This window comes from Lepidochelys kempii, chromosome 16, assembly GCF_965140285.1.
Source record: "Lepidochelys kempii isolate rLepKem1 chromosome 16, rLepKem1.hap1, whole genome shotgun sequence".
NCBI lineage: Eukaryota > Metazoa > Chordata > Testudines > Cheloniidae > Lepidochelys > Lepidochelys kempii.
In genome coordinates this window covers 18,458,600-18,474,828 of record NC_136395.1, presented here as the reverse complement: position 1 = coordinate 18,474,828, position 16,229 = coordinate 18,458,600, and the positions used below count along the sequence as shown (strand labels likewise).

The 16,229-nt window shown below is 45.2% G+C and overlaps 1 protein-coding gene across 8 annotated transcripts in view; it reads right to left on the bottom strand.

Moving 5' to 3' along the window:
* PRRC2B (proline rich coiled-coil 2B) overlaps positions 1–16,229 on the bottom strand; it is a 69,809-nt gene that overhangs the window by 35,435 nt on the left and 18,145 nt on the right. For all 8 annotated transcript variants that reach the window (XM_073314719.2, XM_073314720.2, XM_073314717.2 and 5 more), the window contains exons 2-12: positions 15,068–15,235; positions 13,001–13,178; positions 12,510–12,612; positions 11,472–11,544; positions 8,461–8,604; positions 7,531–7,772; positions 6,910–7,031; positions 6,256–6,398; positions 5,497–5,587; positions 4,753–4,945; positions 4,024–4,339 (exon numbers count right to left, since the gene is read on the bottom strand). In XM_073314719.2, the coding sequence (XP_073170820.1) occupies positions 4,024–4,339; positions 4,753–4,945; positions 5,497–5,587; positions 6,256–6,398; positions 6,910–7,031; positions 7,531–7,772; positions 8,461–8,604; positions 11,472–11,544; positions 12,510–12,612; positions 13,001–13,178; positions 15,068–15,182 (1,720 nt within the window). In that variant the 5' untranslated portion in view covers positions 15,183–15,235. The remainder of the gene's footprint in view (positions 1–4,023; positions 4,340–4,752; positions 4,946–5,496; positions 5,588–6,255; positions 6,399–6,909; positions 7,032–7,530; positions 7,773–8,460; positions 8,605–11,471; positions 11,545–12,509; positions 12,613–13,000; positions 13,179–15,067; positions 15,236–16,229) is intronic.

Genomic DNA, 16,229 nt, shown 5'->3' with positions numbered 1-16,229 from the left:
GAACTCAATGACCCTACTCTCAAGTTACTGATGCACATAAGTGATTTCAGGACTGGGTCCTAAATTAACACAAGGAAAAAGCGGTTACTTACCTTCTCGTAACTGTTGTTCTTCGAGATGTGTTGTTTATGTCCATTCCAACCAGGTGCGCACATGCTGCATGCACGACAGCTGGAAGATTTTCCCCCTAACAGTATCCGTAGGGTCGGCCTGGGCGTCCCCGGGAGTCGCAACCCTCATGAAGCTCAATATAGTGCCCAGCCGAGCCGACCCCCCTTCAGTTCCTTCTTACTGGCTACTCCGACAGCAGGGCAGGCATTGGAATGGACATGAACAACACACCTTGAAGAACAACAGTTACGAGAAGGTGAGTAACGTTTTTTTCTTCTTCGAGTGCTTACTCATGTCAATTTCAATCAGGTGACTCCCAAGCCTAAGTTATGGAGGTGGGGTCGGAGTTGTTCACTGATTGGAGCACTGCTCTACTAAAGGCCATGTCATCTCTGGCCTGTTGGGTAATCGCATAATGCGCAATGAAAGTGTGTATGGAGGACCATTTCACTGCTCTGCATATTTCCTGGGTGGGAATCTGTGCCAGAAACGCTGCTGAAGAAGCCTGTGCCCTGGTGGAGTGCACAATGAGCAGAGGGACAGGCACCTCTGCCAGTTTGTAACACTCTCGGATGCAGGACGTGATCCACGAGGAAATCTGCTGAGAAGAGACAAAAAGACCTTTCATTCTGTCTGCCACAGCCACAAAAAGTAGGATGGACTTTCAGAACGGCTCTGCAGACATCCAACATGTGAAGCCCCTGCTCCCTGCCGCCTGAGTGCAGCTTCGGATAGAACACCAGGAGGAAGATGTCCTGGTTCATGTGGAAATGGGAGACAAACTTCAGGAGGAAAGCCGGGTGGGACCTGAGCTGAATCTTGTTCTTATAGAACACTGTGTAAGGAGGCTCTGATGTTAGGGCCCTGAGCTTAGACACCCTCCTGGCTGAAGTTATCACTACCAGAAACAGCACCTTGTAGAGAGGGAGAGCAGGGAGCACGTCGCAGTTCAAAGGGCAGTCTCATGAGTCTGGAAAGGACCAGGCTGAGATCCCAGGCCAGGACCAGCTGTCAAACTAGCCGATATAGCCTGTTGAGACCTTTGAGGAAACGGCTGACCATAGGGTTGGCGAAGACCAACCGGCCCTCTGCACCTGGATGGAAGGCAGAGATGGCGGCCAACTGAACCCTTATTGATGATATGGACAGTCCCTGCTTCTTGAGATGGAGAAGGTAGCCCGATTTGAGTGGAACAGAGGCGAGGACGAATGATGCTGTGCTGACCAGATTGAGAATCTCTTCCACTTGACAAGATAAGTAGTCCTGGTGGAGGGTTTCCTACTGCCAAGGAGGACTTGTCTAACAGGGTCCGAGCAGGAAAGCTCCACCAGGTTTAGCCACGGAGCTTCCACGCTATGAGGTGCAACAACTTGAGGTTCGGATGCTGGAGACAGCCATGATCCTAAGTTATCAAGTCCAGGAAGAGCGGCAAAGTGACTGGGGCTTCCACAGACATGTCCAGGAGCAATGTGTATCAATCTTGCTGGGGTCAGGGTGGAGCTATCAATATTACCACCACTCGATCCCTCCGTATCTTGAGGAGCACCTTGTGAACGAAAAGGGTAGGATGGAACGCGTATAGGAGAGCCCTGGAGCGGCCCTTGATCAGCCAGTTGTCGAGGTACAGGAACACCTGTACCCGGCACCTGCACAGAAACGCTGCCACAACTGCCATGCATTTGGTAAATACTCGAGACACCGCTGACTGGCCAAACGGGAGGACTGTGAACTGGAAGTGGTTGTTGTCCACAACAAACCTAAGGTATTTTCTGTGGGACTGTGTGATTGCTATATGAAAGTACACATCCTTCAAGTCGAGGGCGGCATACCAGTCCCCTGGATCCAAGGAAGGGATGATGGAGGCCAAGGAGACCATGCAGAACTTGAGTTTCTTCATGAACTTGTTGAAATCTCGCAGATCTAGGATGGGCCTGTGCCTGCCTTTGGCTTTCGGTATTAGGAAATACCGGGAATAGAAGCCCTTGCCCATCTGCGCCCGAGGAACCTCTTTCACTGCCCACAGCGAGAGGAGCGATTGCACCTCCTGTATGAGGAGTTGCTCGTGAGAAGGGTTCTGGAGACGGACAGGGAAGGAGGGTGGAAGGGCAGAGATCGTCGACATCAGTGAGGCTGCCTGATGGGTCCCCTGCAGCAGTGCGGAGGGCGTGTGGGGAGGCCCAAAGGGGACACCAAGGCCACCGAAGCCAGTCTGGAATCTTGGCTCAGGGGATAGGCCCAGGGTGTCCAGAAAGGCCACTGAGGAGTCTGACACTGTCCCGGCCCCTGTGCTGGGTAGGGCCGTCGGTCATGGTGGGAGCAGGATCTTCTACTCCTACTGGAGCGTGATGACTCCACTTCCGACTCCGAGGTCTCCAACTGTGAAGACCAAGGATGAGCGGAGCCACTCAGCACTGGCGAGCAATGCCAACTGGGGGACCGGAGTGGCTTCCCCTCACCGCCGCTTGCCCACAGAGTGGACTGGGCCAGGAACCGGTGCCAGCGACCTCTCCCGCCTTGGAGGGGAAGGTGGCACTGTCAGTACCACTGTCTGATGCCACCTCAAACACTTCTGATATAGATAGAAGGTGTAGGTCCTCGTGGTGGCGGACTGGCAAGTGGTGTGGGTCCGGACTCAACTGGACCCTCCTGGGGCAGGAGTTGATGGAGGCTCCACCAATTGGACGCCTGATGTGGGCTTGCTGGCCACCTGGTCTTTAGTCCTGGTCAGGGAACGCCCTCTATCAGACCTTCTTTCTTTTATGGAGCACCAGGGAATGAGACCGGTGCCTGACTGATGCCTGGGACCTGTGCATGGAACCGTGGTGATGCCGAGGGTCCTTAGAGGAGAAGAACCACCCCCAAAGGAAACTTATGAGAGAAAACTATCTATACTAACTAAACTAAACTACACACACACACGATACTGCGAAGCACGCACTTGCCGAGGCAAGAGCAATGGGGAATTCCAGCTAGCCATCACAGGCAATAAGGAACTGAAGAGGGGTCAGGTTGGGTGGGCAATATACTGAGCACCATGAGGGCACAACTCCAGGGGTCATCCAGGCTGACCCTACTGATACTGCTAGGGGAATGCACACCTGATTGGAATGGACATGAACAAGCACTCAAAGAAGAATTATTTTTATTGTGGGAATAAAACGAAAAGAAACGAGACCAAGACCCAACACTTGATATAAACAAAAAATAAGACTCTGCTAGCTGAGCGAGTTCAGACTGCTGCATTACTGCTTTAGCGCAGGTACATACACAGCATCCCCTTGTCGAGAGCCAAGCAGCACAGTCCCACTGCTTTTCATGTGTATTGAAGGACCTACTTAAGTGTCACTGGTTGCATCAAATCTCATCTTAAATTAATTTGTTTCAAATTAAGCTCTGAAAAAGCATACCATCCAAATTCAAACAGTTTTTCTAAACATTTCCTGCAGTATTTGCACCCTAAATATTGCAGTGTTGTATTAAAGCATGAAAACCTGAAAGCAAAATTGACTATATAAACAAAAATGGAATTTGAAACTTTGTTCTCATCTAAATTGAAAGACAAGTAAATAGAGGGCATAATAAGTAAATCAGACTGTAAAAATTCTGTCTAACCAAGTAAGGTGTTGTTTGTAACTTTGAAAAGGAAATTGGGGTAGTAGGGTTTTTTGTCTTTTTAATACAGTTTTTAATCAACTGTGTCCCTTTAAAGGAGGCCCTAGGCTATTGTCCCAAAATAAATGTTCTTTAGAAAACTAGAAAAAATTGATCCCATGTGAGGTGACTCAAAGCAGTCTACAACCACTTTCTTTGCCCGCCCAGTACACGTAGTTACATCCTTGCCTGGCTGAAAGGGGTCAATTATGATAATATAAAAGCAACTTTTATGAAGCAAGATAAGTAACATTTCCCTACCTCTACGGAACGTATGACCATTCTCCTGAGCCACCTTCTTTTCCACACTTGGGGGTTTCAGATCTTCATTCTCCACATGTTTCTGGGTCTCTCCTGTTTTCTGAGCCAGTTTGCATTTCTGATCCAGCTGCTTGAGTTTGGCAGCACAGGCAGCCAGGCGTTCCTCTCTGGCTCGTCGTTCTTCCTCCTCACGTCGCCTCCTGGCTCGCTCAACAGCTTCCGAGATCTCAGAGTGGACAAACTTCTGTCTCAGGGGAACTTTTTCTTCTTTATCCTCCAAGGACTGCTGTCTGAGAATACATCCCAGTGGGGGCTTCTGCCAAAGGAAGGAATACCCCACTGAGCATCATCTGAAAACACTAGCCTCATGCAGCTTGACCTTTTTAATCCCACACAAGGTACAACCCCGCCACTCCACCTACAGTGAGCTTCTTAGCTGAGAGTATGTCCATGATCCCATTTGGTTCAGTCTTAAATTTGGTTCAGTCCAAATGATTAGGAGCAGAGTTGGTAGGCTCAAAAAAAATCCTCTCCCAGTCTTTCAGGCAGTTCTGATGTTATGATTAGCTGCTCAATAACTACTCATGCTTTACTCAGATTTCATTTTGTCACAATGGGTACTTCGAGCTAGACTGCTGTTGGTATAATTCAACATTGCTTCTGAAGCAGAGTAATTTGTTACATCAAGCATCCTATCAGCACAAGCCAATCTGTGCAAGGTCAACATACCTGATATTCTGATGCAGGGGTCCAGCCATTCAGCTTCCTTGAAGGTTGCTGGGGGCCTTGCACCTTGAGGACTGACCGAGACAAACCAACTGGGTCACCCCAGTTCTTTCCTTCTTCCAGGGTGTGTTTAATATCTGCACTGTCTGCAGAGCTCAGGGACAGCTGTCGCTGCCTTCTGGGGTCCCAGCTGTTCCTGTTGTATAAATGCCATTGATATTACCATTTCCAAATAAGCTCAAAACACATTTTCAACTCATTCGTCAAGCCATAAGAAGGCTTGTTATAGAAGCTACAATACAATGGAAAGCGGGACTAGAGAATCTAACAACAAAAATACTTGACACATATATTAGGCTTTTCATCCATAGATCTCAGAACACTTTGTAAAGATGTGTAAGTATTATTGTCACCATTTTACAGGTGGAAGAAATGAGGTACACAAAGATGAAGTAACTTGCCCAAGGTCACAAGGCTGGTCAATGGCATAACAAGGAACAGAACACAGGTCTCCTGGGACCCAGTCACATGCCCTATCTATGCCACAAAGCTGTTTCAATTTAGATTTTGAAAAGTGGAATCCATGAGGTTATACCATAAAGTTGGGGGGAGAGGGGGCGGGTTTTAAGCCTTTGCTCTTGATGATTAGAACAAATTTTAAGTAGCTCATGATAATTTTTACACATTGAAACAGAAACCAGAGGTATGAATGCCGCATCAATGGAATCTCAGACAGACACCTCTTACCATTTCTGTCTTCCATCTTTAAGAGCTTCTTCCTCTTCCTCATCTTCGCTAAACTTCAGTTTCTCGGAGTAATCCACTTCATCGTGTATGCCTATGGTGGCAGGAGTGAAGAAAGGATACATCAAAGGAAAGAAAGAGGCCCTATAACAAACTGAAAAGCATCTTGAGCTGCACCGCTCTTTAGGCATAAACCAGACACAATTTAGAAAAACTGAGTGTCCAAGCACAGCACCATTATCAGGACTACTGAAAACAAGCAGCGTAGGTATTGACCACACATCTCCATAGCAGGACAGACTTCAGAAGACTGGTAGCATGCATTACAGACAGGGAGGAAGCAAACTGAGATGATGCATCCTGTGCATGAGATCATACATAGCTAGACTTCAGCTGCATGCACTGAGATGATGGGACTCTCAGGATTTGGGGCAAACTTTGACTCAGTCTCTTCCCAGAAGGGAAGATCAGCTCCAGCCTCTCCCTTTCTGTTACATGGCGTTATCAAGCTTGTGAATCCTCAGATCCAGTTCCTTGGGTACAGCATGATGGGAGGACCTGAAGGATCTATTGAACCATCATTTACACCACTAGTTGCTGCCAGATTGCATAGAACACTCTCCTCTTTTGTGTGGAGGGCGGGGGAGCACGGGAATGAGCTACCAGAATAGTGTCTTTGGGGATGGAGGGGTTAGCAGTTCATTCTCTTCACTCCGTGGGTGGTTACCGCTTGCTTGACGCAAGAGGATAATGGCACTTTACCTGCCCAACCATCATCTGCATCAGTGTCAAGTTCATCCAGCTCCTTCAAGTTTTCTGCATTGATAATGGTGGGCCGGGGAGCCCGCTCTCCTTGCTGCCGAACCGGACGAGCTGGGCGAGATACCCCAGGTCTATTCTCTTTTCTATATGGTGAGACAAAAAGAGATTGCTGTTAAAAGAGAAGGGTGGAAAGCGCAGGGAATCTATGTGCCTTCAGTTTATAACAATGCACCAGGTTAAGCTACATTGTGTGTTGCACGCTTACACAGCGAGCCTACAAACAACTACTATTGCCCTTTAAATCCTCCCTCCCCTGCCCTCATTGTTTATTATGGAGCCTCCAATAGCCCCCCCCTGAAGCCTATAGGTCACAGACACCATCCTTATGACCTAGAATTGGACAGGATTCCTTTTGAGGTTCTTCTGCTCCTTGAACAATGTGCAGGACTCCCTCACCCTCTAGAAGCTCAGCTTCCTGCCTTTGTAACACTCCCAGACCCTACTGCAGAGGAAGCAAAACACCGAGGCTTTATGTGAAGCCAGGCATACAGCTTTATCCACCAGGGTGGCTCATTCATAAGATTCTTGCAAAAGATAAGGAACTTATCCTATATTAATTTTCCTCTGCAAGTTAGTCAGTTTTGGAGGCCTTACCCATCTTGGTCATTCATCTGGTATTGTCTGAAAGGAACACGGGGCTCAAGCCGAAGCTGAGGAAGGGGGTAAGACCCACGGTCCAGTGATCCAGGGACCTCAGATGACTGCTGTGGACACATCTGAAACAGAACAATGATAAACATTGTGGTTTTAAAGTGCCAAGAAAAAAATATTCAAACTATATTACAAGAGCCTTTTAGTGCTGGGGTTGGGAAGGGAGGGAGAACATTTCAGATTTATCTGATTGGCAGGCTTGGTGTCATCTTGGACACCATTCTTTATGGTGCCAGTTGAGAGGTAATGAGGCTTTTCAGCGGGCACAGACATTTCTTTCTGAATGGAGGGGATCAGTGTTGCATTACTGTTAGCTACTAAGGACAAATGGCAGAGAAATCTACAAGATGGGAATGGAAAGACAAATAAGGGAAGAGATCTCAGCTGTCCCAGAGCAATACCTGGGAGGGGAGGGTCTGGAAATTTAGTGCCTCTGCTAGCAGAGTCAAACATAACATTTTCCCCCCTCACACACTATTAATTCCTTTAGGTGGGAACGGTGACACCCTACAATCAGGGAGAAAGAGACGTGCATACAGAGCTTGTGGGAGCGGAGAGACTCACAAAAGCAGGTAGCATGTCATGGTACGTAGGCGGATGATATGCATTTCCCATGAACTGCGAAGCCCCTTTACGTATAGGCTGAGCCGGGCGGAGAGAGGGCTCCTTAGAGTCGCTGGCACTCGCTGAGGAGGGGGCTCCATCTCCTGCGCTAGAGGTCTTGCTGCCCGGCTCAGGAGGGGAGGCGGTCAGAGATGTGGCAGAGGTAATGTTCCTCCCACCGCCCTCCCTCCAACTTGTGACATCTGAAAATGAAATAATACATGTGTGAGTGTGTGTGGGGGCACATGTAGACGGTCATCAAGCAAAGTGTTTCCAGACTCAGAATAACCTGGTGGCTTCGTAATTAAAGTCAGAGGAGAGACAGAACAAATCAATGAAAAATGTACAGACATTTCATAGAAGAGACTGGTAGCATCCACTGTTACTAAGGAATTGCTGCACCAGTGGCTGTGCAAACTTACACATGCACCTAGCTATCAGTGCGCCCAAATAATGACCTACAACATCTCTGCTATCCCAATAGTGGGTATTTCCTATCAAAAGTACTGCTACAGTTACGTGATAGTTTGTGCTAGGGACAAATGTTCATTAGGGAACAGAACTGATACAACCAAACATATTTCATTTGTGTCCCACTGCCCAACATAACTGTCTTCCCTCACACAAAGAGCAATTTTAAAGTCATTATTAGGCAGATGACAGTAAATATTCAGCTGCCTGTCCTGCAGAACTCAGGTACCCAATTTCAGCCCCAAGATTCTGTCGTTATTTGCTGAGCCAAGCAGACCATAGAGGCTTGTAGGACTGACAGACAACATGGAAGAGGAGGCATTTGAAACTACTGCAGACTGGCCTGATGGACATTTCTCCAAAGTGATCTAAAGGGTTGTGGCTGGCTGGCAGGAAAGCAATATGCTGACATTAACTTACTCTGGGGGCGGAGGCTTGGTCCTGGCCCATACGACAGATCTAAGGCGCCCTTTTCTTTGCCAACCTTGTCCTGCTCGCCAGCTGCTTTCAGCGTCGGAAATTCCTCGGGAGAGAAGGATAACAGTCGGCTTGAGGCCCTTGAACCTGTCGAGGAAATAAGAGCACAACTCAGATAGAACAAGGCTTTTCTGCCCTGCAACAGCCCTGCCTCATTTGTGATCACCTAGGAACCAACCATAGCACAAAAACGTTTCTCAAGAAAATCTCGGTTTCTAGGACAAACACAAATTATTGCCTGTCTCAGCATTTGCTAACTAGTTAATGACATGCCTGGCTGTGGCTAACATGACAACACACGTCCATACTGAAGTACCTGGCCACTAATAAGGCACGGGTTTCATTTAAATTGCTGTGTTCAACAAAACTAATTAAAGTTGTGCAGCTCCCTGATTATTTGTGTCCAGTATGTTCATTCACACTGAACTGGAAATGAAAATGCAGCAAGCTCACTTCAGAAATGCTATGAAGCACTCAACATTTATATTCAGAATCCTCCAACTTTTATTATTTGTCCACTGCAGAATTATGTTGTTATGCTCCCTGCAATGTTCTCTGTGAGAAGTTATAAATAAGTGTCAAGTGTTACAATGTGGTATATACACTGCCCTCCTTCATAGCATTAAGATACAGATCACTGACCAAATCTGCCCGGCTTCAGTTGCTCTTCCTGGAGAGTTACCCTGCTAAGTTTCTAGCTATCATAAAATGCAACTCTAAGATGGTTTTTTGTTTGTTATAAAGATGTAATGGTGAGTAGAAAGCAGTGCACCACAATTCATCCTAAACCCATTCGCAAAATTACTCTGCGTAGAAGAAGACTGCCAGCATTACAACCATACACAATATTAAAAAACACTTAATCAGAAAGTCATTTTGCAACTAACGCACAGAAATCCTGAGCCTGTTGAGTAGTGTGTGCTTTGTTTTGATAACTGTTTCCTTGCACTAAAGGGGCACAGTCCAAATAAAAAGTCCATTTCAAAATTGTGTTACACACCCCACCTGTGTTTATTAAACACACCGGAAGATCTCTGCCATTTCTGCACCAAAGAGTGAAGCAGAATTGGCCTGTTTACTCAGTTTCACTTTCTGGAACTCATACATTAATTCAGTGCTGTTGTGTTCATGTTTCCAATAAAGGAAAGGATATGTCAATTAAAAACAAAAAAACAAAAAAAAACCCAAAACCAATAAAAAAGCCAAAACAAAATCCACCCTACCATTTTCTTTACAATTTTTTTGAAAATCAGTTTAAAGAAAATATTTCTATCACTTTTTGTAAAAGCACAAAAAACATTTACAGACTACCAAAATTTAGCGCATAACCTATTTTAACAGTGTCCCTTTAAATTCTGGAGAGACTGTTTTAAAAAAATGTTACTTTGTAACATGTTCATAAATTTTGTTTCACAGCATAGGATCTTGCATGATCAAATTCGTAGTTCTTCATCCCATAGTTGAGAATCGTTTCCCAGTTTAAAAAGTTATACATAAAAAAGTACTATATGTAGCATTTCCAAACAAACATCTGGCAAAAGTTATCAGTCTTATAATGTACAACATGGGCTACAACTGAAACATTTATAGTACCAGAGTTCCTAGCTGTACTGCATTATTGCACTGATCTGTCTGAATAGTGAGACTTCTAATAGCATGAACAGCTAAGGTTGACTAGCATCTTTCAGGACAGATTTACATTATGACTCAGCAAGGGGGATGGGGAAGCAAGCTTTTCCCAAACAGATAATGCTGCACAACAGAAGGATTATTTGTGTGCCAGTACCAACGGCATGGAACCTAATTCCCCAGCATGCACTGCATTGGGATAATTGCAATGCAGTGTAAACATCCTTCCCTGAAGATTCCTTTGGACAGGAAATACATACAGTTTCTGCATTCACACCCCAATTCATAACACACATACCATATTACAGTACAGCAGATTTACAAAATTCTCCCCTTCCCCCAATGCTTCAACAAAAATGACATCTTTAAGGAAGACACAATAACTAAAATAAATGAGCAAATGGGCAAAGATCTCAATCCTTGTTAATACTGGAAACTGTTGCTTTAACTAGACTGTAAATGCAATTGCTCAAAGCAGTTGCAGAACAGGTGCAGAGGACAAGATGACCTAATAAGTCTTTGTAGCCTGATTTCTATGATTCAATTATCCTCTAAATAAGCTCTTCTTAGCCCTGCATGTAGCTCTTTCCGCAGGTTTAAGTAATGTATCTTAACAATGGCCTGATCTACACTGAGTTCTCAAAGCACATTAGCACTTTCTTAGAGGGCAATGTTTGACCACAGTTCTCTAGGAGATACTTATTTGGCCCACAGATTTAAAACCTACCCTACATGGGGTCCATATGGCAACAATCTCAAAGAAAGTGGCAATTAAAAAAAAAAAGATACAAAGGTTAAATACGTATTTGTGCTGGTAGTCACTTTAGGCAAGTGTAAGTTCTGCTTTGATGACTGAGGTTTGAGACAGCTTTCATAAGCTTGTTACATCCATTTTTGCATTCTAAATCTATTTAATTCTTTAGACACTCCCTGCAATTTTATTTGAAGAGCTAGTGGCTCCTGGTCTGTTAAAAGCTCAGTGCCACGGGCCTACTGCTATTCTTTCTGAGCCTTAAATATCAATATTCATGGCAACTACAACCTACATCTTGTATAAAAACAGCAATACTCCCAATCAAACTGAGATGCCAATTTAAGGAGTTAATTTTTCTGCTAAAAATGTTACCTTGCTTTCAGGATCCTCAGTCAAGCAGAAGCCATTAGCAGCATAGACAATAATGACCTCACTGTAGTTATACTAGTGCAAGTTTACCTATGTCTAGACAAGCCCTTAGACTGGGAGTGCATCATGGAAGAGACCTCATCCTGTGTGTTAATAAAGCAGTGTACGCGTACTTTGCTCCATTATTCATAATCATACTCACCACCTTCTTGTCCTGCTGGCTTTCCATTCAGCTGTGCCCATGACTTTGGTCCACCTGGCACTGAATTTGTGCTCTGAAAAAAGAAAAAGATCAGGAGACCCTCGTGAAAGTTCCTCAGCTTCTGGGTGAAAGTAAAACAAGACAATGCTATCGTGGTCAGATCTCTGTATCAGCCAGATGTTACTAGATCCTGCTAGTGCCCCAACTGAGACTACCACCTCTTCCTCTCTGCAACTCCCCCACTCCAATCTATCCAAAATGCTGCAGTTAAAATCCTCTTCCTCGCTCCGACCCTGACATCTCCTGCTTTGGATACTTTCACTGGCTTCCCTGTCTATTTCTTCTGCCTGTTCCCCGTCTGTTCCTCAGCCAAAGTCTCCCTTCTCTGCCACTTTTCCCACACATTCTTCCACTCATCTTTCAGCTGCCTTCTACGCCAAATCTTATGCTTGGAAGACTTTCACTCTCTCATATACAGCCAACCCCCTCCCTTCTCCTGCCCTGACTTTCCAAAAATCTCACAGGTTTGGAATTTTTAGCTACAGTAGAAGCTTAAATTCTGCAGCTATAGATGGGTTAGGTCAGAACGTTCACTGACAGGGGAAACGTCTCACTTGTCAGGGGATTTTTCAGGCCCTGAGACTCACTGTTTGTTACGCGCAACCAAATCACTTCTTATCAAGTGAAACCTTTCGCTAGAAGTAGCAACTGGATCTGTTCTCACCTAACTACCTTTAAATGAGAACCAAAATAAAGTGCCTTAACAAATGCAAATCAAGCTCCTTATATTTCAGCCATTTTCCCTACGTTTCAGCTAACCACTTCCTACAGATTTGTAAGGTATATAGGAATATGCCTAGACTGATAATTTAACAGCAGCAGAACATTCCAGAGGCACAGTAACTTGGAGTCAAGACAGACTATTGTTAACAAAATTGATTATTTGGGAGCTGCTCTCTGAACTATGATCGGTCAATCTTTAGGCTGCATGGGCCTGGGAAAAATTGAGGAGCCGTCGTCAGCGCCACTTGCACCTACCTCTTGACTGATTGACTGTGTCGGCTTCTGTAAATTGGAGACAGATTTCTGCAAACCCTGCTGCGGCAGCGACTCCTGCGGCTGTGCAGCCGTCACACTGGAACTGGGAAAGGACAACAGAACAACGGAGATTAGGTGGGGTAAAAGAGACAATCAGCTCTCGCAATACAGTGGCCCCTCATATGAAGCGTGTGCACTGGCTCAGTACTGATTCAGAGTGCTTCCTGCTGAAAGGAATGAAAAGAGCCCTCAGAATCTGTGGAATATCCACGGACCATGTTTGCAGACCGCAGATCGGATTCAGATACGAATATTGTATACACGCAGGGCTCCATGGATCTAGTAGCCCAACAGTATTCTTAAATCTACATCGTAACCAATCCCACCTGGGGAGAGGTCACTAGTAAAGCCCAAAGAGAATGCTCAGCATGATCTAGTATAATTTCTGTTTCTTCTTTAAGAAGGTTTAGCATAAGAATTGCTCCACTTGCCTCTTTTGGTCTGGCTGATCCTGCTTGTTTGCCCATCCTGTACCGTCCTTGGGTACTATAATGATGTTGGGGTCGTTTCCTTTGTTCTCAGACTTCAAGCTTGGCAAGTTTGCAGGAGGTGGCATGCGCCGGGCAGCAGCAACTTTCCCAAGACTCTGTAAGCCATGTCTAGGAATAACTGGTGAGAGGGACAGCAAGTCATTACGGGCTAGATTCTGCCACCCTCATTTACTTCAATTAGTGCCTTACCCCTCAAATAGTCCTATTGGGATGAATAGAAGTAAGGTACTACTTAATGAGAGTAAAATCAGATCCTAAACTGCAGAATCACATTGCAACAGCAATGCTAATATGCACTTCTATAATATTAGTACTTCATATTTATTCAGATTCTCTCCTCCAAAAGAACCATTGCAATGCTGTCACCTCTGTGGTGGACTGACAATCAGCTGGCATGTAACCTAAACACAACAGTGGGAAGACAGGAGATATTGGCCAAGGACAGAGGCAAAAACTTCCTCTTATGGAAAGTGTCCTGGGATTGTTAGTAACCATGCAGAACAGACAAGGCCTTGGGTTTTTATTTAAAGCTCTATCCCAAAACCTCACCTAGAAAACCACACAAAACATCAAGTTTATCTTCTCCAGCAGGAAGAAGGGCTCAGTTAACTTTGCTGGGACTGAACCAGTCTTTCTGTTGGATCTCACAGTGCTTTCCAAACAGTGCATTATGTCTCATCACCTATAATCAGGTAGGTAAACAGAATTATCATCTCTATTTCACAGCTAGGTAAAGGCACAGAGACAGTGAGTCGCTTGTCCAAGGCCACACATCTGTAGCACTAGAAATAGAATCCACCAGTCCTGGATCCAAGTCCCCTCTGCTCTAACCGCTAGACCTAGTTAACCAGATTGAAATAATCTTCCTTCTGTCTACTGTTCCATCCCACACTGAGTTCAGAATAAACCCAGCCTATTAGTTTCAGTTTTCTGACCTCAATATCCCCACTTCTGGTATGTTTTCACTGCAGAGTTCACCCGGGCTCCTAACCCAGCTCCAATCCACACAAAAAAACCTCTAGCCAGAGTTTAGTTTGGTTTACATCCTGGGCTAGCTGTCCTAGGGCGTACACTAAAACCTGAGTGAGGCTTTTAACCAAACTGGTAACCTGTTCACTTTGCAGTGAGGACACAGGCTAACCCGCTTGAGTGCTGATAGTCCCCCAATGCCTTCCCACAATTCCCCCATGTGCCCGAAGAACCAACAAGTTCTCCCACAACTAACTGGGAAAGAACCATAAAAATACAGGACTGGATGAGACCTCAAGAGGTCATCTAGTCCAGTCCCCTGTGCTCAGGCAGGATTAAGTATACCCAGACCACCCTTGACAGGTGTCTGTCGAACCTGTTCTTAAAAACCTCCAATGACAGGGATTCCACAACTTCCCTTGGTAAATTATTCTTGTACTTAACCATCCTTAGAGTTAGAAAGGTTTTCCTAATATCTAATTTAAATCTCCCTTGCTGCATATTAAGCCAGTTATTTCTTGTCCTTCAGGGACATGAAGAGCAATTTATCACCATCCTCTTTATAACAGCACTTAACAAATGTGAAGATTATCATTAAGTCCCCCTTCAGTCTTCTTTACTCAAGACTAAACATGCCCAGATATTTTTAACCTTTCCTCATAGGTCAGGTTTTCTATACCTTTTATCATTTTTGTTGCTCTCTTCTGGACTCTCCCTCTTTGTTCACATCTTTTTTAAAGTGTGGTATACAAAACTGGACAAAACACTCCAGCTGAGGCCTGACCTGCGCTGAGTAGAGCGGGACAATTGCCTCCTGTATCTTACATGCAACCATCAGAGTGCAGCAGATTACTGTAGCAAAGAACCACGGGTAGCGACATACACAGGTGAGTGTAGCACCAGGGAGGACATATTAACTCAAGTTTGGCTTTGTAGTGTGGCAGCTCACACGCAGGTGCCAGTCAACTGAGTGAACACTGCAGTGAAGACACACCCTACGAGAGACACATTGACTAGCTTGTCTCTGGCATTTCTTACCTGTAGTTCTGATAGCTTCTATTGACTTTCCTTTATACTTATCAAACAGGCTGAGAGTCGAGTACTTGCTTTTCCCATCCTTTCCCTTGGTTATTTGCCCCAAACGATCGGACATTGCGATGAAATGTCATCTAGTAAGGAAATTTCTGTGCGCCGCTTCTGATCTGCCTTTTAATGAGAGAGAGTCGGGGAAAAAGCATCAGAACAATTATTTATCCTTTGATAAGTGAAAGTACAAAATATCCAACATGATAGTCGCTAGGACTCAGTGGGAAACAAGATAAACTATGACACTTTAATCTCTCACTTTATAGTTACGCCAGGGGAATTCTGCACAATGCAGAATTCTGAAGAAATTCACGTTGTACATGCAGAATTCCCTTTTCCCCACAGAAATGGGCTGCTGGGGGGAGGGAGAGGGAGCTAGAGGGTTCCTGGCAGCTGCAGTTCCAAGCTTGCCCTGAGGGAAGGAGAAGGGTGGTACACAGGAAACTCTGTGCAAGCCTGGGACTGACCATCAGGCTGTTTCTCCTTCTGGATCCCTGGGCTCAGGTGTCGGGGGGGCCCTGAGGTTGGGCTCTGGGGAGGAGGGGGTTCAGGTGTTTTGGCTGGGAGGGACCCCAAGGGGGGGAGGGATTGTGGGTGTCTGCCCCCCCATGCTGGGCTCGGGGCGGGGCAGAAAGGTGGCAGAGAAACAGGAACTGGGTTGTCACAGGCGTTTCTTTAACTCTCTACCCCTGGGGGAAATTGTGTGCGTCTGTGTATTGTTACAGACATACTTGCGGACAGGTATTTTGAAATAAATTACCACAATAACTGAAACTGGCGTGATTATGTAGTGTTATTTTGACAACTAAAATATGCAGAATTTTAAAATATTGTGTGCAGCATTTTAATTTTTTTGGCGCAGAATTCCCCCAGGAGTATACAGTGCAAGCTTTCGGGCTTCAAGAGAATTTATTACAAAAGGTTTAAGGATATCAGTTGAACACCACTGAAAGGACATGAGGAATAAGCAACATAACTGAAAGTTCAAATCTTTATGGAAGATTTAGAAAACTCTATAAGCAACTCTAAGTACATTCAAGTTCATGAAATTTTTTTGAAGTAAAAAGGTGATTTTTGCATCAAAATAAACACATCAGTAATTATTAAGATAAAG